This window comes from Vicugna pacos, chromosome 18 (genome assembly GCF_048564905.1).
Source record: "Vicugna pacos chromosome 18, VicPac4, whole genome shotgun sequence".
Lineage (NCBI taxonomy): Eukaryota > Metazoa > Chordata > Mammalia > Artiodactyla > Camelidae > Vicugna > Vicugna pacos.
Window position 1 is genome coordinate 13,199,803 of NC_133004.1, and position 26,677 is coordinate 13,226,479.

The window sequence follows — 26,677 nt, forward strand, 5'->3', positions numbered from 1 at the left end:
TGATCCAGAAAAAGGTAGCACTCTGGAGTGATCTTGGCTTACGGTACCTCCAGAATCATGAAATATAGTACTATGCACATTGAATAATGCCCTTCCTTCCAACCAAAATGTACTTATCAAACATATTTTACTGAAAAACCCTTATACTTCCAGACATGATGCTGGAACATCAGGAGGAAGTAAAGCATTCCCAGAGCTCACCCACTAGTAGGGCATACAGACAACGGACAACTGAATACAGCGTGATGATAGGATACGGTGATATCCTCTGATCTTTGTTCTCTAAGACAGGGGTCAGCAAACTTTCTGTAAAGGGCCAGATAGTAAACACTTAAGACTTTATAAGCCAGTTGGTCTCAGTCACAACTCTGCCTCAAAGCAGCCTTAGACAGTAAGTAGATGGATGTTTGTGGCTATGTTCCAATAAAACTTTATTTACAAAAACAGGTGGTGGGACAACAGTTTGCTGACCTCTGCAATGAGCGATCATAACTTACTCAATACTTTCTGCTTAATTTACTCATGAATTCAAACTGGGAGGATCATGATCTTTCAGAGAGCCCTCTTTCTGGAAACAATATGCCATTTACAAATAAAAGTAGGAGCTTCAGAATCACAACCATGTAAGCCTGAGCAGAAATTGCAGCTCTGCCAACTTTTTAGCTCTGGAACAGTAAGAAAATTATTTCACATATTTGAGCCTAATTTTCTTCATCTGTAAAATGGGGACACTGTCATTCACTATGCATAATCCTTTCAGCAATAAAACAGAATAACGAGCAAGAAGGGTCTAACAAGTCTCCCGGGTCACAGAAGCGGCTCGATATGAGTCACTAGGAAACACTAAGAAAGCCAGGCCTGTGGTTCATCAGAAAGAGCAGAAAACATCCAGGGGTCATTTCAAGATTAATGTGCTAATCACACATCTTTCCTCCCGTTTCTGGAGCACAAGCCTCTGACTTTTTTTTTTTTTTTTTTTTGAAGTTGACTTGCTTTTCTCTATTGTTTAGGTTAGGACGATTTTGGATGCAAGTAAAAAGAGATCCAACTCAAAATGGCTTGAAACAGTGGGGAATTAATTCTCTCACGTAACATTAAGTCCTGAGGTAGGAGAGCTTTAGTGTTGGTTAATTCAGTAGCTCGGCTACATCATCACGGATCCAGGTACTTTCCATCTTTCTGAGCTGCCATCTTGAGTGAACAGGCTTTCATCTCACCCCCTCCTCATGGTCACAAAATCACTGCCACAACTCTAAACATCACTGTCTCACACAACAACCCAAGACCATAAAATAATCCTTCCCGTGTCTGTTTAAACAGCAAGACGATTTCTCAGAAGCCCCTCAATAGGCCTCTCCTTCCTTCCCCTTGGTCAGGATTGCATCTCATGTCTATTCCTAAAACAACCATTAGCAAGTTGGAAATTACTATGGCTGGCCTGATGTGATCCAGATTCACTCCTCCTACAGCTAGCCTCAGGCCAGAAGCTCGTGGCCACACAGTATCAGAACAAAATCAGAGTTTTATTTGCAAGAAAGATGGGACAGAACTGCTGGGCAGGGAATAACCAGTGTCTGCTGTAATTATTCACGCTAACTTGCATAACTGGAATGGAAAGTTTAAACAAACTGCAGGACCAGACTCTGAAAACGCAGGCCCCCATCTCACCACCACCAAATCAACTGTCTGTGTAGATAAATCCAGTCACTTGTCAAAGCCAGAGAAAACGGCTCTCCCGGGCATAGAAGGCTGAATCCTAAAGGAGACACACTGGGTGACCTTTTTCTAAGCTTCTCTGGGTTCTGAGTAACCCAACTATCTGGGTGATCTCTTCAAAGGGATCACAGTTTGGGATGGGCACTGCTTCCTTTTTTTAAATATATATATTAGATTTGGTTTTTATTGTAGAGCACACGTATCACAGCAAAGTGTTGCACACACAACTACAAATCATTTTGGGGGAAAAACTGTAAAAAGAAATAAGCAAAACTGCAACTGCTTTAGTTATGCAGTCCCAACTTGAGGAATCCACGCTGGCAAAGGAGCTCTGACCCCTGAGAGGAACTTCTTAACAGTGGCTGCCCCAGCTTCCTGCTATTTCCGAGACGCAGCTGAGCTGGCGGCGTAACTGCTCAGAACGATGCCTACCTTACCAACGCCTCACAGGTCAGGTAAGACTGGGTAAAAACTCCCCAAGTCAACAAAAGAAACCTGAATACTCAGCTAAAACCAAAAACAAACAAACACCTAACAGCAAATTAGGGAATGGGAGAGACGTATGTGGGCACTGATTAAAATCATCACAAAACTGAAGGAAAACTACATGCAAGCTCCCTTTCCCAGGCTACAGTTTATCTCAGAAAGAAAACCTAGTATCTGATCTGTAGGCAAGTAACTGAAGATGGTCATGCACAAAGGGGGCATGTCTGGCCACTGGGAAAGGCACATGCTAAAGCATCACTTCAAGGGTCCACACTGTCAGCTACAGAAAGTTAGCTTGAATCAGAAGCCCCAGAAAAACAGTAGCAAGTGAGAAAGCCAGATTTTTCTTTTCTTTTTTTTTAAATTAAAACAAAACTGAAGGCCTAGGAGCTCTGTAACAGCAGGGAAGGCCAGAGGAGCTCAGATCCCGAAGAGAAGGGACGTCCACAGATGTGAGTCTGCATGTAGAGCCCAATTTTGCCCTTGAAGCTTTTTGCAAATATAGAGCTTCTCTGATGAGAAGTTAAGTGGAGCTTTCAGAATTTGGACAGGGTCTTTAAAAAAAAAAAAAGTAGAGTTCAGGGCCTATCAAAGAGGAAGGGCACTGGTAAACACCTCAGGGGTTCAGCTGTATACTGGACTGAATAGTGTGCCCCCAAAATTCATGTCCACGTGGAACCCAGAATGTGACTTTATTTGGGGAAAGGCTCTTTCCAGATGTAATTAGAGCAGGGTGGGCCCTGATTCTAATAGGACTCTTAACAGGACTGATGTTCTTCTAAGGAGAGGACAGACATGGACTTAGAGGAAAGAAGGCCATGTGAAGACAGAGGCTGAGGCTGGACTGATAAAGCCACAAGCCGAAAACAGCAAGGACTGCTGACAGCCACCAGAAGCTGGGAACACAAACCCCACAGGGCCCTCCAGGAGGAACCAACCCTGCTGACACCTAGATTTTGGACCCCTGGCCTCCAGAACTGTGAAAGAGTAAATTTCTCACTGTTGTTTAAAGCCACCTAGGGTGTGGAAATTTATTACAGCAGCTCTGCATCCTAGGAATAAGGCCAAAGCAGAAACACACCCGTCCTGGGGGGAGGGTATAGCTCAGCGGTAGAGCACGTGCTTAGCATGCACCAGGTCCTGGGTTCAATCCCCAGTGCCTCCATTAAATAAACAAATAGATAAATAAATAAACCTAATCACCCTCCCCACCATTCCAAAACAAGGAGCGAAAAAAGAAAAAAAATAAACTTATAAAAAAGAAATGAAATACGCCAGTCCTGACAAACATTAAAGCCCAAGTGTGAAGGGCTCAGTCCTCGACTGGATTAAACTGATCTCCCTCTACCCTAACTGCCTGGGAAGCAGCACCAAGCCCCCTCTGAAGAAAGGTGACATCATCCCAAACTTCAAATCATCGCTGCAGTTCTTCATATACAACATCTGGCATTCAGTCGAAAACACCAAATCAGGGCAAAGGTAAGAACGTAGTCAAAAGTAAGACAAAATCAAAAAATAAGAGACTTCTGGCTACAGCCAAGTGAGAAGGTTAACAAATCCTCTCCCCCAAAAAGCAACTACAAAACTGGACAAAATGGACAAAAACAACTGTTTCAGAACTCTAGAAACTGGCCTCAAAGGTTTACAATTTTAGAGGTGCTTATGCTCAAAAACTGCTGAATTTCAGATAAGAACAGTGGGAACAATGACAACAGTGCAACAATAAATGGCAGCCAACATACCACCTCCGGTGTCGGGGGCCACAGGGAGCGGTGGAGACGGGGGTGAACTAGAGCACCTGTGCCCCATCTACAGAGGGCAGGGGTATCGGGCTCCAAAGTCAACAGTAAATGTGGGCCCAGACTCACAGATCTTTAAGTTTAAGAAAACCTAGAAATCTATATTTCAACATAAAATCTCATAATTTTTAAATGTTGGTAACTTAAAAAACATTTTATTTAAATACACTGTAACAAGGGCACCAGTTTCCAAACTCAGTCCTACGTGCACCCTAACCCCAGACAACCAAACTCAGTCATGCCCAGGCAGACTCTCAGGATTTTCTACTGTACTGTAATTTTCAACAATGTCATTTTGTTACAATTCAGAAAGATACATGCACCCCAATGTTCACAGCAGCACTATATACAATAGCCAAGACATGGAAACAACGTAAATGTCCATCAACAGATGACTGGATAAAGAAATTGTGGTCTCTATATACAATGGAATGCTTCTCAGTCAGGAAAAAAAGAATAAAATAATGCCATTTGCAGCAACATGGATGGACCCGGAAATCATCATTCTATGTGAAGTAAGCCAGAAAGAGAAAGAAAGATGCCGTATGCTACAGCCTATATGTGGAATCTAAAAAAAAAAAGACATAAATGAACTTATTTACAAAACAGAAACAGACTCACAGACATAGAGAACAGACTTACGGGTACCACTGGGTAAAGGGGGTGGGAAGGATAAATTGGGAGTTCGAAATCTACACCTCTTGGGGAGTGATGGAAATGTTAGGTATCTTGATTGCGGCGGTGGTTTCATAGGTGTATACATCTATCAAAACTCTTCAAATTGTACATCTGAAATATGTGTAGTTTCCTGTACAGATGTTATACCACAATAAAGTTGTTTTTTAAAAAAAAGTTTAAAAAAAATGTCATTTTGTTCAGTCTTTACTCTGAAGCTTAGCTTTTCTCTCTTCATCTAGAAACAGAGCTAATGCAACAGCCCTGTGGATTAATTCACTGTTATTCATTCTCTCCTGTCACTTTCAGTTCAGGTCACTGAGCTAGAGTGGTCTACAGAGGAGCAGTAATGGGCATCGGGCCTGCTGCCAGAGGACAGCGGGAGCGGGGAAGAGCCAGGAATTTGACATTCGTCTGACCTGGGTTGGAATCCTCAGCTCTGCCACTTACCAGCTGTGAGAACTTGGGCAACTTACTAACTTATTTTTTGTTCATTCAACAGACATTTATTGAGTGCCTACTATGTGGTAAGCACTCTGCTGAATGCTGAGTATTTTTATTTTTTTCCTCCAAACTAAATGCTTATCATTTTTTTAATGAGGAAAGTAGTTTTTATTTTTTATTTTATTTTTTAATTAATTTTAATTGACGTGCAGTCAGTTACAATGTGTCAATTTCTGTTGTACAGCACATGTCACAGTCATGCATATACATACATACATTCATTTTCATATTCATTTTCATTAAAAGCTATTACAAGATATTGAATATAGTTCCCTGTGCTATACAGAAGAAATTAGGGGGGTATTTATTTTTATATATAGTGGCTAACATTTGCAAATCTCAAACTCCCAAATTTATCCCTTCCTACCCCCTTTCCCCTGGTAACCATAAGACTGTTTACTATGTCTGCGAGTTTGTTTCTGTTCTGTAGATGAGTTCACTAGTGTCCTCTTTTTTTCTTTCTTTTAGATTCCACATATGAGTGATATCATATGGTATTTTTCTTTCTCTTTCTGGCTTACTTCACTTAGAATGATGATCTCTAGGTCCACCCATATTGCTGCAAATAAAATTATTTTATTCTTTTTTTCTGGCTGAGTAGTATTCCATTGTGTAAATATACCACAACTTCTTTATGCAGTCATCTGTCGATGGACATTTAGCTTTTTCCATATCTTGGTTATTGTATATAGTGCTGCTATGAACACTGGGGTGTATGTATCTTTTCAAGTTAGCATTCCCTCTGTATATATACCCAGGAGTGGGATGGCTGGATCATATGGTAAGTCTATTTTTAGTTTTTTGAGGAATCTCCACACTGTTTTCTATAACAGCTGCACCAAACTGCGTTCCCACCAGCAGTGCAGGAGGGCTCCCTTTTCTCCACAGCCTCTCCAGCATTATGGTTTGTGGACTTTTGAATGATGGCCATTCTGACTGGTGTGAGGTGATACTGAATTGTAGTTTTGGTTTGCATTTCTCTGATAATTAGAGATATCAAGCTTTTTTCACGTGCCTATTGGCCATTTGTATTTCTTCATTGGAGAACTGCTTGTTCAGGTCTTCTGACCATTTTTGTATTGGGTTGTTTGTTTGTTTGTTTATTGCAACTTATTAACTCATTTGAGCCTCAGTGTCCTCATCTGAAAGGTAAGAACACCATCACTTATCCTGGAAAGTTACTGGCATGTTATAATCAAGCACCAGCTCTGAAAGCCCAGCACCAAGGCCTCAAGCCCTCATCACAACCCTGAGTGACAAGTCCTGTTATCACTCTCATGGTACACATGAGGAAACAAGCTCAGAGAGGAGATGTCCCCAAGAGCTCACACGTGACGAGTCACTGTGAGGGGATTTCAACCCTGCCATCCAATCACTAAGCTACACAAAGGGCCCAGCCCAGCAGCCAGCAGGGACAAGGGAGCAGAGCAACACTCATTCCCATACAATCCTCCTCTTCAGATTTCTTTTGCTTCATTCTGCCTGGCAAGGTCATTCCAATGGCTTTAAGAACAACCATAAGAAGTCATTGATCTGATCTTTCCCAACTACTAACAGTCAAGAAAAACACCTGTCTCCCTCTCTCATGAGGTTTTTAATCAAACATTCAATAGCAGGAAAGAGGCTTTAACCAGCCAAGGACTATCCTGCACCCTGTGGATGGTTAATTAACACTGCCGACAATGATGACAGAAGCCCTTGGCAGCCACTCAAGGGCTAAGCTAGTTTGGTCTTTCCTTTGCTTCTAATTGGCTGGGAGGCTGCTCAGCACACCCTCCTTAGCAGAAACAAAGCCAGAGACTGCTTGTTCGTCTGTCTCTTCGGGATTGCAAGTGCTAAGATGCAGAGAAACAGCAAAATCGTGAATGTTGGTGATGCCTTGCAAACGTGTGGGCGCTTCTACGACTATCAGGGTCAAGTAACAAAAACACAAGAATTCTTGTCTAAATGGGAATAGAAAGAGCCATTCTTCGTGGTCAGAAGGGCAGAGCCTTGCAAGGGGGTGAGAAGGAGAAAGGGGTTAAAAGTGTAGAGGGTGTTTAGGAGCAAAGAGTAACTGGTTAAACATTGATTAAGGTCTATGAACTGAAGCAGGTGCTTCACATGAGGTTCTCACTGAATCCTGACAACCCCTCCCCTCCCCAGGTACGTAGGACGTTCTACCTGTACAGGTGAAAACAATGAAGAGGGGACCTTTCCCAGGGTCACAGCAGACTTACCCCAGAGCCTGACTCCAGAGCTAGGGTTGCTTCTGCCATGCGCAGGAGCTGCCCTCACCCAGAGGGAGGCAGGCCCAGAGCCTGGTGGGGCTCCCCCACAGACAGGTAAGAAGGAAACAAGGAGAAACATGAGGGCCCAGCAAGCAAGGAAGACTCTGGGAAAGGCCACGTCCTCAAACAGCTCATCAACCAGCCCGACGCCATCCCCACATACAGAGACTCAGGGAGGCATCCTGGACAGAAGATGCCACCAAGACAGCTGAGGCTAACATCTGAGGTGGCCAAGGCAGCTAGCTGCGGTTTCTATGAGGACTGAAGCCCCTCGCACTGGCTCTTCTTCTGAACCGGCCCCTATATCCCTGACTTTTAAAGAAGGGAACACAGAAGAAAGATCAGTGGTGACAGGAATCCCTCTCGCAACTCTCCCCTGGCCCCAACAGGAACCACATTCATTTCTGAAAATGAGCAACCGGTGAGATGAACAGGAAACAAAGATCTGCTGAAGGGCTGAGAGAAAAGGGGAGACATGCCAACCAGAGTGAAACGGAAAGGCAAAGGATTTGCTTCAGTCACCAGAGAATCTCCACGGGCGCCTCCACCAAACCTGGCGAGTGCTGATTTTTCATTGTGAAAGGAGGTGACACATTTTACTCAGCAGTGACACTGATTATCACAGGAAATGAGAAAGATTTGGGAACTCAGGGCAGCAGCCACAAACAGGGACTGAAAGAATCCACTCTTTCAAATGTGCGGGTTGACACAACATTGTAAACAGATTATACTTCAAGAAAATACATATATTTTAAAAAAGCAGTGTAACACAATAAAATAAATAAATAAATAAAACAAACGTGGGGGGAGAAGAAGGACATAGGACGTCTTTTATATGACATGATACGTTGCGAAGTTCAAATCCAAAGCAAATCGCTTTGAACAAATCACAGTGGAGAAGATGACGGTCCCAACCACCCATATGACTGTTGTGAGAACTGAGCAAGTTCATTTATACAAAAGACTAACAAAGTGCCAGGCTTGCACTAAGTACCCATGAGTGCTAAGAGTTATTATTATTAGCATTTTTCCTGTCATTCAGAGACACAGGAGCACAGGACATAGGATAACTTTAAAATGGATGGTAGAATTATAAGCTCAGAGACCTGCGTTGTCTCTGTTGCTGTTACTGCTGTTAAGACAGAATTAACTATGAAATGCTGTGCTATCCCTCTGCGTAAAATTAGAACAGACAGTTAATTTCTCAGCAATTGCCACCACGTTGGTTAAATAGGTACCTTGGCTGCAGGCCCCTGAATCCCTCAGAGCCTGCAACACGTGGCTCTGAGGATTACGCACAAAGGGTGACCTCATTTAAATTAAGATGCCAGACAACATCGTTACTGACTGCGAGTTAACACATCCTTACACGTGGATTTCGGCACCATCACCTGCCACCCACCCCCACCAGTCCCACACAATGACTACCTTGCCCACTATTAAAAAAATAAAATGAAAATTTTAAAAAAGAGCAAGAGCAAAGAACATCCTTTTGTGCACCAGGCCGAGCAGTACCTGTTTCAGTTTTGCTGGCGAAGCCCGCTGCCTGTTTGATGGCGGCCGCTGTTAGTGCTAATCCTCGACTCCTCTTCAAGCCATGCTGCAGGACAGCCTCAAACTGGGCACACAAACAGGTTACCCTGCGAGAGAACCAATGATTCATCAATCCACCCTACGAAGGGAGAGAAACAACCAGTGCGGCCCCAGCATCTCCAGGGAGCAAGTGACTTGCCAGGTGTGAACCTCAGTGTGAAGGTACACACTAGACACCTGGAGTTACAGGCAGGTAATTGACATGTAATTGACTCCACACAGCTCCCCCCATTTATGTTCATTTCACCTAACTGAGGGGAGCCCCACATAGTCTAGCCACATTCAGCAGCCTGGTGAAAGCGCAGTAACAATTCACAAGAAACAAGGGGAAATGGAATTGGTGCCAGCCAGCAGGGGAGCAAAAAAAAAAAGCCAATTTAAAAACAAATCAGTTCCACGTGGGGAGGGGCTGGGTGTTAATTGTATCCAATTCACAAGTTTCAACTCTAATTCTCATCATGTTGTTTATGATATAAGATTATCTTTTAAGAGATTGAATTCACCAGCCTGCCAAATTGGAAACACTGTGTAATTTCATGGCCTGTTACATACCCTAAAAAAAAATATGAATTCTGATTCTTGTTCTTCATTTTGTTATAAGAGATTACATTGTGAAGTCAGATCCAAAGCTGATGGAATTTTCAATTAAGTTACAATTACTGTGCATTTAATTGAATTTATTTCTCACTAACCAAAGAAACGGGAGATTTAGGATCATGTTCACAAAGAGATGAGGTCACAGCAAATACACTCTGTTCTTAGCAATCCTTCCAAGGTTCCTTGGCCCCCAGCCCAATTGGATCTGTGGACTTCAAAGACTCTTCCATTCACTCATGCAGCAAATGTTAAGAACCCTGAACTTTTCCTAAGTGCCAGGCATTGTTCTAGGCTCTGAGACTATGAAGATGGGAGTGAGGCAGAGGAGGTCTCTGCCTCACCACGTTTCCGCAGTTTTATCAGGGGGAGATACACAAATAAGGTAACCAGACCATTTCTGTTGATGAGAACTTTGAAGAAAATAAAACAGGATGAGGTGGTAGGTGGAGCCAGGACAGCAACAGGCTTAGAGTCTGTGGCTTGACTGGAGGTAACCTTAGAGTTATGACTTGGATATGACAAGAAGCAGCAGGCTGGGCAGCGGGGCCCAGTGCAAAGACCCTGAGGCCACCACCATCTGGCTCATCCTTGCCTAACTACAGGCATTTCCTGCTCCACCCACCCCCACACCTATAGTAATAATACTCCTAGTGTTTATCACTCTGTAGGTGGTAAAACATTTTCATATCCATGATTTCATTAGCTCCTCCCATCAACATTATGATATGTGGAGGCAGGTATTATCTCCATTTTACATGCCAAGAAACTGAGGCTTAAAGACATTTGAGAGAGAGCTCATAGTAAGTACATAAGTAGCAGCACGTCTGTCCTCCGGCCCTACCCAGACACATGCTGATCCAAGATGGTCAGTTTCCACTATACCCCATAATATCAAGACAAACATGCTTTATTCTAAGACAAAAGCCCACCCCCTCCCATACACCACCTTTACTCAAGTCTTCTGCCTACACCAGAAAACCCTAACACAGCATCAGCAAATACACAGCACCCCTACATTTACTCTCTAGCCTGTGCCCATGACAGACATCACTCATCTATCGCAGCATTCCAGGCTACTACTCCCATTGACCCAAGTTAGCCCTACACAGGAAGGAACCCTACCTGGCATCCCAAACCTAACACTCGCCCTCAACTAAACTATTTGGTTTCCAGCTCCTACCTTGACTTCCTGGCCCCCCTGCACCTAGCTCACTCGGCACCTGGTACGTAGCATGTGCTCCATAAGTGCTTTTCAGTGAGTAGGTAAAAGGGTTATTAACCTTGAACCCGGGGTCCCAGAATACTCCTCCACATTGAAACAACCCTTTTTGATGGGCAGATGTCACTCTTAAATATTACACGTACATATGCTAATCTCTCTGCATATCTAAGCAAGGCACACATCTGAGGGCTTCCCAGAAGCTGGGACACCTGCCAAAAGTATCTAAATCCCACAGGAACCAAAACAGAGGCAAAGCAAAATGAAGCCTGACCAGAGCCCTGTCTCAAGGTGGGGGAACAGGGGGACTAAAAACCTTCGGCTGTGTTTAAAGTTCTCCATGATAAACCACAGCCTGCACCTTAAAAGGAATCATCTGCAAAAGCAATGATTAACTCAATAAACAGTTTGCTTGGCTCCAACACACAAGTCAGTAACTACCCCGCCAACTCTATAATAACACCTGGCCCCTAAGAGGAATGGAATGCAGATGAACAGCACAAATCTGGTCCCCAAGGTTTGAGTCACGTCAGCAGTGTTACCTTCTAGTGGCACACAGGTCACAATCAACCCAACACAGCAGAAAACCCAGGTGAGCGTTATCCTATAATTAGCTCATCACGATGCCTTGCCCTGCTGAGGGCGAGTCTACTTAACACCCTCCAAACGTCCCTTTTCACCTTCCCATTTGACCTGAGCCTATTCCTACTGGTCATTCAAGACTTAGCTTAAGGGTCCCCTCCTCCAGGAAGCCTTCCTGAGTGCTTCCTCGTGCTGCACGCTTGGCCAATCACTCTGTTAACAATCTGCTTTCCACAGCTATCTCCCCTTGCCAACTTGAGCTCTCTGACAGCAAGGATCCCGTCTCATTCATCTTAGTTGTGCCAGCACCTAGTATGATGCCTGGCTTCTGTGGTAAATGTAACCAAAATGGTCCCTCCCATCAGAGAACTAAGAATATGAACGTGATGTATACTTAGGTGAGCAATGCATCTCAGGAGATCTTGTATAATTTGCAATCCAAACCCAAGTCCATTAAGACTAGGGAACCAAGGAGAACACACTTATACTACCACATGAACCTACAGCCTTTAGCTTGTGGTGGGCATACCATGGGCACTGATTTATAATCATGTCACCCAAAGGTTTTCCATCTCTTCTCATCTTGACTTAGGTACATGATAATCCCTGCAAAATGAAAGGGGAACCCGCTCTCATGGACTCCTTATTTTCTCAGCTCAGCCCCTTCCACTTCCCAGAATGCTCTCTGCTGAGCACTCTCTGGCATCCACTCTGGGGGGCTGGCTGCCCCCATTAGAGTTAGATTTTCTCACATCTAACTTCTACTATAAGTTAATGAATTGCCCATGTTTTTAATTAAGTGGGGCACTTAACAGTGAATGTTTTCATATTTTTAAAAGGCATGGGGGGAGCTGGGGGAGGGTGTAGCTCAGTGTTAGAGTGAGTGCTTAGCATGTACCTGGTCCTGGGTTTAATCCCAGTGCCTCCAGTAAAAGGTAAATTAAACAAATAAATAAACCTAATTACCTCCCCCCCAGAAAAAAAAAACCCCAAAATACAACCTTTTAAAAACTAAAAAAAAATTTCTTAAATAAAAGGCACCAGCCAAGAAAACCACTTCAAGTTTTTATGTTTACAGCTGTTTACCAGATGAATGGATAAATAAAATGCAGTATATTGATACACTGGAATACTATTCAGCAATTAAAAGGAACACACACTACAAGGATGAGGATTGAAAATATTATGCTGAGGAAAAGAAGTCAGACCCAAAAACCATACATTGTGTGATTCTATGAAATGTCGAGAAAAGGTAAATGCACAGAAACTAAAAGTCGATCAGTGCTTGCCTAAGGCTGAGATCAGGGACTAACTACAAACTGGCACAAGGCAACTCTGGGGCAATGAAAATGTTCTGAAACTGGATTGTGGTGATGGTTCCATAACTCTATAAATTTACTTTTTTAAAAAATCACTGCACTGTACACTTACAAGGAGTAGATTTTTATGGTATGCAAATTAGACTTCAATAAAGCTGCTCAAAAAAAAAAAAACCTGCCCTCAAGGCACTCGGTAAAAGCTTGCCGAAGTAGTGAAGGAGTTAATGAATGGAAAATGAAATGACCTCCTCCTGCTAAACTGTCTACCCACACCAACACAGCTGGACACCGTATGAGCTTAACTGGTTTACTGCTAAAATTCTGCAAGCATTGGTTTTCCTGAGCTTTGTCCTGTATTTCAAGACTGCTTAACCTGCCACATTAATCTATAATAAGAATCTTAAGAATCCCGTACTTTTTTATGGTAAAAGTTAGACATTTATGGTAAATATTAGACAGGATCAGCAATAAAAGTTGCATTTTTAAGAACTGCATCAAATTAATCTGGTGACGGAGGGCATAATTTCAAACTGATCTTTTTACTACGTTATAGCTTTACCGGAACCTTTTTGGGAAAATCAAGTATAATCACAAAAATAGACTGGATTATCCTCATGTGGAAAGCTCCAATGTCATCTAGAATGGAGTTATCTGTACTCATAAAAATCAGTAATTAACAGCATTAGCCATGTCTCAGATTTCAGACAGTATAATCATCAACTGGCCTTGTGGTAGCCAGTTGCGGCCTTACATGACAATCATTTGAAATGGGCCATGCCCTATATTTAAGTGTTATAAATTAGGTTTTCGAAAAGATTCACATCCTTTAACCAGTGAATTTTATGGGCAGAAATCAATTCATGGCAGTAATCTACAAGTCAGATAAAGATGTAAGAATGAAAATATCCAAACAATCTACAATTGTGGAAAGGTAAAAACACCTAAAGAATTGACACTTGGGTAATTGGTTAAATGATAATACAACACATAATCAAATGCTAACTAGCCCTTTAAAATATTTACCAAGAGCTAATAATGATAAGCTAACAGGCTTATAACATACAATGAAAAATAAGCAGGGTACGAAACTGTTTTAAGTATATTCTCAGCTATGCTAAACACACACACACACAGTGCAGGGGAAGGGATAAATTAGGAGTTTGGGGTTAACAGATACACACTACTGTACACAAAACAGATAAACAACAAGGACCCACTGCATAACACAGGGAACCATATTCAGTATCTTGTAATAACCTATCATGGAAAAGAATCTGAAAAAGAATTATATGTATGTATATATATAACTCAATCACTTTGCTGTACACCAGCAACTACCACAACATTGTAAATCAACTATGCTCCAATAAAAATAAATTTTTAAAAAACACATTAAAAAATCTGAAGGGAGTTATGTGAAAAATTAAGAGACACTTGGTAAAATAATTATTGATGATGTCTTTCTTACCTCTATGCTTTTCTGACTTAACTTTTTTCTTAAAAAAGCATTTTAAAAGTATTCATGTCTCAAGAACCAGACTATTGCTACCCTGAGCTATAAAGAATGAAGAAATTTGGCATCAAAGTAACAGTGAGGAAAATCATGTAACTATTAAAATGCTTACAGAGAACTTGAAATGGCTTTCTTTAAAAGCTTAGATTATAATGTTAAGTGAAAAAAAGCAGATCTACAAAAAGATATAAGAATGTTTCTAACTCACAAATGAGAAATATTTTGCAATAAAAGAAACTAACATTACAAGTTGATTTTTTTAAGTCAACAAAATGGGGGAGGAGAATTACATTCACAACAGGAACAAAAGTAAAGTAAATCATATTTTTAGGAAAGATACATGTCATATACAAAGAAAACCGTATTTTCTTAAAAGATATAAAGATCAAAACAAATAAGAAATCTTGTTTTCCTAAATAGGAAAATTTATTAAAATTAAAATGTCAATTCCTCCCAAATTAAAGTGTACATTTAATACAGTCCCAATAATAATCACAGGAAAGACTGGGCCCAGTGTGGCTCTGGGTACGGGGATAAACAAATTGCCGGAGCAGTACAGAGAACTCTGCCCCCCAAACCAAAGTAAATATGGAAACATTTTACGTATAATAATGGCAGCACTTTCATTCAGATGGGCGAGAATGGGCTGTCTAACCAGTGCCACTGACACACACGGCCATGGAGCTGAAAGAAAATAAGAATACACTCCTCTCTCAAACCACCACAGAGCTAAATTCTGATGGATCAAGTTCAAAAAAATATATGTAAGTGTAAGCAAATAAAATTGTAAAAAATAACAGAGAAAAATACAGAAGAACCTCAGGACAGAATACTCTCAAAGCAAAATTTTAAAGGTTCAGAGAATTAACCACACACGATTTTTAAATATCAACATGGCCAAAAGATATAAGAAATATGGTAAAATAATAAATGATGGCCTGGAGATAATATAGCACACATAACTGAAAACAAAATTAAGAGTCATAGCACATGAAGAGCTTCTACAAATGGATAAGAAAAAGACAAGCAATTCAAAAAATAAAAAAAACTATTAAAGAAGGTGAACCAACAAACCATGAAAGGAGGAAATACAGTTGGCCAATAAACATCTGAGAAGATACTCGGTTTCACTAGTGACCAGGAAAGTGTCACAATACTAAGATACCAATTTAGGACTATCTGCTTAGAGCCAATCACCGGGATAGCAGAAGCACGTGTGAACAGGTACTATGGATGGGAATATGAATATGAACGACTACAGCTTTCTGCAAAAAGACTGGGCAGTACAATTTCTTTTTTAAATGCCCATACCCTTTGACCCAGCAATCCTACTTCTAGGAAATTATCCTATAAAAATAAAAGCACTACTAATAAGAAAATGAGAAAAACCATAAACACATTTCACCAAAGAGGATACCCACATATAAGAACATGAAAATATGTTCAACATCATTAGCCATTAGGGAAATGTAAATTAAAACTACAATGAGATATGCCTACACACCTGTTAAGAATGGCTAAAATAGAAAATCATGAAAATACTAAACACTGGCAAGAATGCAGAGAAACTGGATCACTCACACGTTGCTTGTGAGAGTGTGAATGGTAGAGCAAGTCTAGAAAAGTTTGGCAGGTTCTTATAAAACTGAATATGCAAATAACATACAATCCAGCAACTGCACTCTTTGAGTACTTACCTCAGAGAAATGAAAACTTATGTTCACACAAATAACCTGTACGTGAATGTTTACAGCAGCATTATTTGCAGTAGCCAAAAACTGAAAACAACTCGCATGTCCTTCAATGAATAAACAGACTGTGGTACATTCATATCATGAAATACCAGTCAGCAATAGAAAGGAATACACACCATTGATACGTGCAACAACCTGGATGAATCTCAAAGGAATTATGCTGAGAGGGGGAAAAAAAAAGCCAATCCCAAAAGGTTACACACTATGATTCCATTTATATAACATTCTTCCAATAACAAAATTACAGAAGTGGAGAACAGATTGGTAGTTGCCAGGAGTTTAAGATGGGGAGGGAGGGGACAGGAAGGAGGTGGACATGGTTATAAAAAAACAACAGGAGGAATCCTGCGGTGATGAAACTATTCTGCACCTTGACTGTGGTGGTGGACACACGAATGCACAGAGTGATAAAACTGCATAGAACTAAATACACACACACACACAAGTACAAGTAAAACTAGAGAAACTGAAAACAGCATCCTAGAAATTCACAAGATGTGACCACTGGGGAAAACTGGGTAAAGGATAAATGGGATCTTCCCATATTATTTAAAAGACCACATGCACACTCTAATGTAGAAGATCTAAAAAAACACTGAAAACCCAGAAATTGTTAGGTATACGGATCAGTAAAAAGACATTTAACCATATAAAAAAAATCTTTATGTGGCATGATAATAGATACTATTACCTGTGCTTACAAAGATAGCGGGTAGATTTGAAAAAAAAATATTTGCAAAGCAAAAAACAGACAAAAGGTTAATTAATTACAACATACAAAGAGCTCTTCTCCCAAATTGACAAGGGGACAAATAATCTAATAAGAAATTGGGTAAATAACATGAAGCAGCTTTGCACAAAAGAGTAAAACCAAATGGCCAACAAACATTTTTTAAAAAACTGAAATTCACTAGCAATCCAGAAATGCAAATTAAAATGACACTGAGCCACCTCTTTTCACCCAACAGACTGACAAAACTTCAAAACAACACTCACAACTATTATTAGCAAGAAAGAAAGGGTAGTTTCACATGCTGCCAGTAGAAATTTTTAGAAAGATACCTGACCACAACTGTTAAAAATAAACACATATTCTCTTTGTCCCAGCAACCCAACCCCTGGTCTGCTAAAGAAAGAAAATCCTCATTATATAAGAAAAACTGCTCAGGGATTCTACTGTTTCAGTGTCCACAGTAGTAAAAATTGGATACAAAGTCTATTACTTCATAGGCAACTGTTGGTACATCTGCATCAAGCAATATAATGCAGCCTTTTAAAAAGGATTTTTGGAACTATAACTTGGAAAGGTTTTGACAGGGTAGTGCCAAGAGAGAAAATACGGACGCAGAACACTATATATAATTCAATTTTCGTAAAGACAATGGCAATAAAACCAGTCTGCGTGTGTGTGTAAACACATGTGTATTTTATTTGTAAAAAAATAAATAAATGTGGAGAAAAACACAGAACAAATGATTCTTGATCATTAACATAAGTTACCCAGAGGGAGGAAAAAGAAGACATGGTAGAGAAAATAGAGGCAAAAAAATAAAAAAACCAGTTGATTAAGAACCAGAAAAAATGCAAGCCTGGTAACAGTGAAAACTCACAAGGCAGTAGTTTTCAAGTGTGAAGGTTTGAGGATGGCAGACAGTCATGTAAAATGAAATCAAATGAATCTTTTATCAGAGGAACCAGAAATTGGAAAAATAACCAATATTTAAATGGGTTAAATCATCACTTCTGGCTATTTTCAGAAGCTACTGATATGAACACAGTAACCATCTGCCCTGAGGTTCACAGACCTCCAGCTTGGGTCTAGACACAATCACCACCTGAGATTCTTGGCAGATGAGGAGCTTCAAAATCAGGAAGAGGAGACGGCCGCTGAGAAAGAACCAGCTGAAGGAGCTGGCAAGTCCAAAGTGAAAAAGAGAATGGAGAAGAAACAAGAGCCCCCAGATGCAGAAGGAGGGGGTAAATGAGAAACAAGGAAACAGGGAAGTGACATGAAGTCTGTGGCCAGTGGGATCTCTAAGTATGGTTGGAGTCCACAGCCCGGGAGAAGGAAAACTCCACACCAAAAGCTTGCTTTAAAAAAACACAAAATACAAACAATACACATCTGTCCCAATTTCTAGCCATTCCTTGTGGCTAAAGCATTTACGTCTCATCCCCAACGTCTGATCTATCTTATCAAGGCTCAGTCCTAAGGCTTCTCAAGCCTTCTGTCTCTTGTCCCAGTACTACCACCTCCACTCAGCGTTCCTGTCCACTGAGCAGAGCCACCTCTCACTGCAGTCCCAGACCCCATCTCACCTGCCCAGCCACCTCAAATCCTGAAAAGAAGCTATCTTCCTGAAATGCAAAGCTGACAATGTCATTATCTTCCTTTGTTTCTCACTCACCACACTTTGTGGGTATATGGTACATGACATGACATAACATTTTTAGGTTAGTCATTTTAGTATGTCATGAAAAAATATATAACCAGCCATCAATCTTTGATTCGCTGACAGTATTACTTAACGACAAGACCAGAATAGACAGGACCTCGAAATTCCACCTCAAGCCCATCTTGGCTCAGATGGTACACAAAAATGGCAAAAATCATGAAAATAGTATACAAATAACCACAGTTTAAGAAATAATATCTTAATGGATAAAGCTTCAAACACCTTCCCATGACAACAAGACAAGAGTCTACTGACTTTCCAGTACATGTCCCAACATATCATCCACGATCCCACTACTTTCTCACGCATCCCTGCATCTTCGCATTTGTTATTACTGCTGCCTGGAATTCCCATCCTGTCCAACAGACCACTAAAGAGCCTGTACTCGCCTCTGATGTCTGTGCTGTGTAGTTATCACTACAGGCCACCATGACTATCTGCAATTTACATGTCCATCGCCCAGACTCAGTTTCGAGTTCCTTGAGAACAGCAACCATCTCATCCAGGTTGCACACCCGATGTCAACACAGTGATCTATAAATAAGTATCAGCCAAATGAAGGAATTAATCAGCACTCATTCCAGCCTTTAGTTTCCAAAGCAGACAAAACACTGGTATGTCCAGTCATAGGAAGAAAATACACTGAGTTTACTAAGTTCTTCCTGAGTGTGCCAAGCAAACATCACTACACGTCTAATCCTCACTTCAACCCTAGGAAGGGGGTACCATGATCATCATCTTGTTTTACAGATGGTGCAAGAGAGGCCCAGAGAAGCTAAGCCAAATCCTAAACTACACAGCTGGTAATTGGTGATCTGTGGACGGGGTGGGCAGGAAGACAGGTATGCCTGATACCAAAGCTCACACCTCATGCTCAAGGCCTCTATCCACATGAGGATGGTGGTGACAGTCACGATGACAGTGCTTACATATGATTTCCTAGGGGCCAAGCACTGCTCTCAACAACTATCAATATAAATAATACAAATACTTATTAAAATTCAGATGGAAATGTCCTCAGATTTGCTAAATGCCCAAGAGTTCCCCAAATGCTAAAAATAATTTTTCCAAAAAGAAATCAATTCATTTGATCAATACAGTAAAATGAAAGAATATGCAATGTAGAACTATCTACTACACAGGCTCACAGTGGAAATCAAGTGCTCAGGGTAGGGGTGATAAGAAAATTCAATTAATGAACTCCAGGATTCTTTTGCCAGGATGAGAAGAATTAGAACATTCAGTCAACACCTCCAACCACTAAGAGGCTGGTAAGAAACTTGTGACAAACTGAAGATAAAAAAAATCACATGATGAACATTTAAAAGAGGAAAAGAAATGCCTGAAAAAGCCATTCAGTTCCCTAAGTGTCTAGGGGAATACACGGGACAGGTTTCAGCTGTGCTAGGAAACACCATTACGGAAGAGCAAAGGGCAGCTGGTTTTGTTTTTCAGCTTCCTAAAAAGTTCAAAAAAGTTTCTAATTCCTTAACAGGTAAAGATAAAAATCACCAAAACAAAGCACTCTTTCCTGGCACGTTTTGGAAGGAGAAGAAATGCTCCCCTCTGATGTCTTCTGACAGTCACCTGAACGAGTCACAAAAATTTACACTTTCTACATAAGGCAGATACCTAAGGCTGACTCCCCGCCACCTGTAATGGCAGAGACCCAGTACGCAGAGAGTATCTACCAAGTGTCAAGACACTGTACACAAAATTATAATGACAATAGCTAACGAGTTCTAGAAACTTACTAGCTGCCGGGCACTGTTCTAAGGGCTGCACATGAACTAACTCACAACAACTCTGTAAAGTATGATCACCACTACCCCCATCCACACATGAGGACACTGAGGCACAAGAAAGTCAGAAACTTGCCCACCGTCCAACACGACTGGGAAGTGGCAACACCAGGACTCACTCTGAGCTCCCAACCCCACGCTCACTCTGAGCTCCCAACCCCACGCTCACTCTGCAGCCCCGCGGGCCGGGCTGCTCTTTATACTTCCAAGGGAGAACGTCCAGAGCGTGCTGTGTAACTCCACCTGGGAGGAAGGCGCCTCTGAGGAACACTAACGTACCCGGGCTTTGGGGGCGCTTCTAGTGTCTGCTGAGTCTTGGGTGCTATTATTTCTAGAAGGCAAAATAGTCAGAAGATACATTACAGGCTCCCCCAGGCCAGTCTGACTGATGGAATGTGGGGTCATTTTAATGAAGCACAAGAATGGGCCTCTGTCCTTAGGGGAAAACAGCTGGAGAACCAGGCCAACAGAACAGACGGGAGGGGGATAAACACATGCAGGGGAGCCCGGATGTCATCACCGCCACCATTTCCACCTGGGGAGGCTTGGGGAGGTTTCTGAGGGCAAAATCTGATGGGAAAAAGCACGCCCTGCCCTCCATGTGGACGTTGTTTCATTCTTCACGTGAGGACTGTTGCCTCTTGCCGTGTAATCCTGTAATCTCAAACAAACCCTTTACACGCAATCATCCACACACAAGCACGCGCACACAGGCTTTGCGTCTGGGGCTTCAGCAGAGTAATACTGTACCCTGTGTAGGCCCCCAACCCAACAGCCTCAGCCCGGCCGGCTCCCTCCTCCCTCATCTTCAGTCATTCACAAACACCTCAGCCACTTTTGTCGCCTGGGAGGACATTTCTATTATTCACTTGTCTTGAGTTTGACTCACTTTTTCTAATTGTATTAACCTGTTTTAAAAGGAAAACCTCTATCGCTATTGCAAATGGGAAGCCAGCATCGTGGACCCTAAACAGAGTAGCCCTAAAAGTAAATGCCCTTCAAATACAGTATTAAATTCTGTCTCTGAGGCTGCCAGAGGAGGGCTGTGCATGAAACCTGCACACTCTATTTAAAGAGAAGAGGACTGCTGGAGACACATTTTTTTGTTTGTTCGTTTCGGTTTTTGTGTTTTGTGTGGTTTTGTTTTGGTTTTTTTTGAGGGGGAGGTCATTAGGTCATTACGTCTATTTATTTCCTTTTTATTAGAGTTGTTTTTTTTTTTTAATGGAGGTACTAGGGATTGAACCCAGGACCTTGTGGAAGCTAAGCATGCGCTCTACCACTTGAGCTCTACCCTCCCAACTGACACACATTATCTTGAGCTGTATGATACTGCTAATTTTTGAGGTCAAACATGATCAAATATTGGCAGTTTCATTTAACTAAACTTAATACCAAACCAAGCCTTTCCCCCAATAATTTCACTGAGACTTACAGAGAATTAAAAGAAAAACTGGGTAATGGAAATAACTAGGAAATGGAAAGGAATTTAATGCCGTGATGTTTAACACTTAATGTGAAGTACCTACGATGATACAAATCTCTCATGTGGGGGAAGCAGGTGCTAGCAAAACAAGAAAGGACGTGGTAGAGAATGAGGGCCACGCTGGGAACATGCAGTCTGTGCCCCATTCCTCTTCCACTGCCTACAAACCACACAGCCCACCTAACCGAAGTCAGTGTCCCTGGCATCGACACTTAGGAGTTGATAATAAACAAAAGCTGCACAACTGACCAGCCTCCAAGCTTCTACACCTGTAAAGTAGGGAAATGATCCCCCTCTTAGTTGCCTGCACCCCATGGTTACTGCAAGAATCAAATGAGACCTATGATGTAGACTTAAGTATTTGCAAACCACACAGAGCTGTTACAAGAATGATTATCATTATAAGGTGGCAGCAGCAGAGATAACTGTTATGCACTCTGACCACCCCGTATTCATTCCATCTCCGTAACAGCACCCGGATTTTGTTTTGAAGGTTTATTCCCTCCTCACTGGAAACCATCTTGGGGGGATGACGATGAACCCAGGCAGACATCTTTGCACTATATGAGCCAACAGGATCCCACGAAGGTCCTTCAGCCAACCCTTCTGCTGGTGGCCAGGAGGAAGCCACATGACCCGAAACTGGCCAATCAAGGGTTTCCCCCTTGGAATGTCAACCTTGGGCAGAATGAGAGCAAGTCAAAAACAGCTGGTGCTCTCTCCAGCAGCAGGGCCTCAATTGGACCATTTCGAGGACCCTATTTCCAGCTTAGAAGACTTTCAAAGCGGCTTTGACTCCTTCCTGATTCCAAACCTAACCCGCCATCAATTCCATGAGTTCACAATTTCCTCCAGTGGAGGATACTGATGTGGGAAGACACACATATAAGAAGTTTCATTTTCCAAAGGGGACTGAAAACTATGTCCAGAATTACATGGGAAGAAACCCTTATCTTCCACTGTTCCTCTGAGAGTAGGAGAGAACATTGACGAGGCTCAAGAATTCACAGTAGCCCTCCTGTTCTGCTTGTGGTCTACTACCCATAGCAAAAGGCAGTATCGGCAGGTGTCACAAGCCGAGTGATGAGTGTCCCAGCCAGGCTTCACTCCCTGAGGGGCAAGGACCTCCTTCTAAGGAAAGAAACTAACACTCCTACATGTCTGGCATCTTTACACACAGTATCTGACTTAATCCTCAAAAGTGACATGGTAGAAAGGATTCTGGTCGCCTTTTCTGACGTGTTTTCTGCATGACATCAAACCATTCTCTGACACCAGCTGGTTGTGTCCTACCATTCAACTAGGTTCTGACACTGTCTACCTGGAGACGGCATCAGATCCCACAGGTTAAGGTCTCCGTTCTGTAAGAAAGCACCTCCTCCCCACCACCACCTCTTCAGTCACACGTCCAGCTTGTCAGCTGTGCTTGTGACGAACCAGCTGTGTATCTCGGGGGCTCCCACGACCTCTTCCTTGGGTTCGATTAATTTGCCAGAGCGGCTCACAGAACTGACAGAAGCATTTTACTTACTAGATTACTGGTTTATTATAAAGGCTATAACTCAGGAACAGCCAGACAGAAGACAGGTACGGGAAAAGAGCCGGAAGCTCCCGTGCCCTCTCCAAGCACACCACTCTCCCTGCACCCCCAAGTGTTCACCAAGCCAGAGGCTCTCCAAATCCTGTCCTCTTGGGTTTTTATGGAGGCTTCATTACACAGGCATGGTTGATTAGGTCACTGGCCACTGGCAATTGAACTCTATCCCCAGCCCCTCTCCTTCCCTGGTGGTGGGGAGATGGGACTGAAAGTTCTAACCCCCTAATCACCTGGCGGGTTCTCGTGGCAACCAGCCCCCAACCTCTGGCACTTTCCTAAAGTCACAACATTAACATAACAAAAGACACATTTCTGGTTATCATGACTTTGGAAATTCCAGGGGTTTTAGGAGCTCAGCACTAGGAATAAGGCAAGAACAAATACATATATTTCTTATTATAAATCACGGTATCACAAGAGACCTAATCCTCAGGCTTAGAGAAGTTAGGGAGGTAACGCAGCTGGAGGGGAAGAGCCAGAGTCAAAGCCAGGCCTTGAGAGCCTGAGAACCTTGGCGCTGCCTGCCCAGGGCATATGACCGCCCCCTGGATGTGGCCCTCAGCATCATATTCTATAATCGCTGCCTCACTGGACTGCCTTCCCCAGCGGACACAAAGCCACCGGAGGGGTAGAAACCTGTCCGAAATATTTGGGAAGCCCCAGTGTCTAGCACAGAATATGACACCAAGTAGGTTCAGTAACTAACTGATGAACAAATGAGGGAGCTAACAAATATTTATTGAGCACTTACTATGTGTCAGGCACTGTGGACACAGTGTGGGCAAAACAAGCTTATCTCCAGCTTGTCATCTAGCTGAACAGACATAATCAATTCATCATACAAATGTGCAGTAATGGAAAACAGCTGTACAGGCTCCAACAGTACAGAGCACGTCCTGAGGGCCAAATCCGGGCCTTAACAGAAAGAGTCTGCCAGTCAGTGGTACAGAGCAAGGAAAACAGGCCCAGATGGCCAGGACTAGGGCAGAAGGGGGAGGATTAGTATTAGTGGTCTAGACGATTTCCCTAAAAAATTATTAAAAGGCTTTAAGAACAAAAAACAAAAACCAGAAAAGGCCAGGCCAGGGTGGCAGGAGCAAAGAGCCCAGGGTGAGGTATGGGACCCTCCAGGCTGTTAAGGACGTGGGTCCTTTTCCCAAGAGCAGAGAGAAGCCAGTGGAAGGTTTTCCATGGGGGAGTGATGTGTGGGAATCTGCTTTCTGCAGAATTCTCTCAATGCAGAGGAGGCAGGACAAGAAGGAAGACAAGGAGTAGTTCTATGCCAGCCATCCTGTGAGCATGTGGGGACTGGGGCGAGGCGAATAGATCTGAGATCAGTCCTGGCGCCAGGCCTTTTGTCAGGGCTGAGGAGAGCGGCGACAAACCCTTTCTTTTCAGGCTTCATGACAGTTGTATTAAAGTGTTCACAAATTTTCCGTCTTCAGGTTAAACTTTCTCACAGAATGAGGACAACAATGTGGCCTTTCCTATACAAAGGTGGTGCCACCTTCAGCCAAACACATTTCAAGATAAGACCAAGACTCTGATCTTGAGAAGGAACCCTCTGGGGGGGAATACAATTTAAAAAAAAAAAACAAAAAAAAACACTCAGCTTCAAAACCAAGATACTCACTAAATGTGATGTAACAGAGAAAGAGTAGACTCTGGAGCCCAGGAAACTGGGCTCCAACCTCTGATTCTATCATTTTCGAGATTCTATCATTTTCGAGACGACTCACCCAGGCTGTGTCCGTTTCCCCCTGAGCCTCTGTTTTCTCACTTAGGCTGCCCTCCTCCTGAGGCTGCCCTGAGGACGGAGAGTCAGCTCCGCCAAGAGAGGCTGCAGCTCTAACTGCCATTGCCAGTAGGAAGCAGGATATTCCCTCTGGCCATAAAGCACTTACCTGGAAGGAATTAACTTCCTAAATTTTACTATAAAACACAACAGTTTAGGGGTAGAGCTCAGTGGCAGAGCACGTGCTTAGCATGCATGAGGTCGTGGGTTCACTCCCCAGTGCCTCCATTAAATAAATAAGCCTAACTACTCCCCTCCCCTCCAAAAAAATTAAGTTAAACACAACAGTTTATATAATAAAAGTTATCATCTAAGAGCATGTTAACCTAACGTTCAGAAATGGATTCTCTCTGTCAGGAAATGAACAGCACAATTACGAAAAGTGATAAAGAAAGGAAGTCCTGACTATAGCACACACACGCACGAACAGACACACACACGCTTTCATGCACACACGCGCACACAGCCTGGTTCAGCAGATCCAGGATGAGATGCAGAATTGCATTATTAATTAATAAGCCTCCCAGGTGATTCTGATGCAAGTGGGCCTTGGGTCCCAAAATGAGGAACCCAGCCCTGACCCAGGCCAGGCCCCATTATAGGCCCTCAGGAAGAAATGAAGCAGTAAATCGGTTTAATGATCGAATGTCACAAACATATACTGTGAACCTAGTGTATGTCGGGCACAGAATGTCAATGTAAACCACTGAGAAGGGAAAAACAGAGAAGCTGCCCCTCTGCCCTCAAAGCTCACGGCCTCATGGTGGCAATAGCGTTTAAACACCTGAACACATATGGTCCGAGGCTGCGCACACACTCAACCAGACACTGAACCTCACTGAGCACCTTCTAGATGCTCCTGGCACTGGGGATGCATCAGTGAAGAAGACAGCCAAACATCCCCGCCCAGACAGAGCTGACAATATGGTACGGGAGGCAGAAAAAAAAAAAAGAAAAAAAGCATAATGTACAGTTGTTAGTTGGTGTTAAGTGTCACGGAGAAAAACTAAGCAAAGAAGAGGTAGAAAGGGTATAATTTTAACTCTGCACCAGCTTTCAAACAGTCTCTGTAACTCCATTAAAATGTAGCGCTACATGCTTTGCTCATGGCCGGTGAAGTGTCACAAAAGAACAAGGGTTCAGGGGCACAGAGAAGGGAACTGGCTGCGCTGGCGGGTTGGGGTCAGAGGGTAGGGAACAAGCACTGGCGCCAGGATGAGATGAACGCTGAGCAAGTGAGTCCCTTCCTTGCCTTCCTTTGAGGGAATGCTCCTCCTGCCCCACCATGGCTGCAGAGCATGAATCAGCCTCGAAAGACTTCACTGGGCACTTCCAGCAAATGCTTGTGTCTCTCTTACCTTTGCCCCAACGTTGCTTCTCCTCCCAGGCACTGTTATAAGCGCATGCACTTAGGTCAGCCTTTCCTGGCTCATGAAGGTTGATGGCAATTTTTAGGACTTTTTTTTTTTAATTATAGAAGGGACACACGATCACAGTATCAAATATGAAAAATA

At 42.6% G+C, this 26,677-nt stretch overlaps 1 protein-coding gene across 3 annotated transcripts in view; it reads right to left on the reverse strand.

Moving 5' to 3' along the window:
• SNX29 (sorting nexin 29) overlaps window positions 1-26,677 on the reverse strand; it is a 478,692-nt gene that overhangs the window by 432,815 nt on the left and 19,200 nt on the right. For all 3 annotated transcript variants that reach the window (XM_072942171.1, XM_072942172.1, XM_072942173.1), the window contains exon 4: window positions 8,966-9,090. In XM_072942171.1, the coding sequence (XP_072798272.1) occupies window positions 8,966-9,090 (125 nt within the window). The remainder of the gene's footprint in view (window positions 1-8,965; window positions 9,091-26,677) is intronic.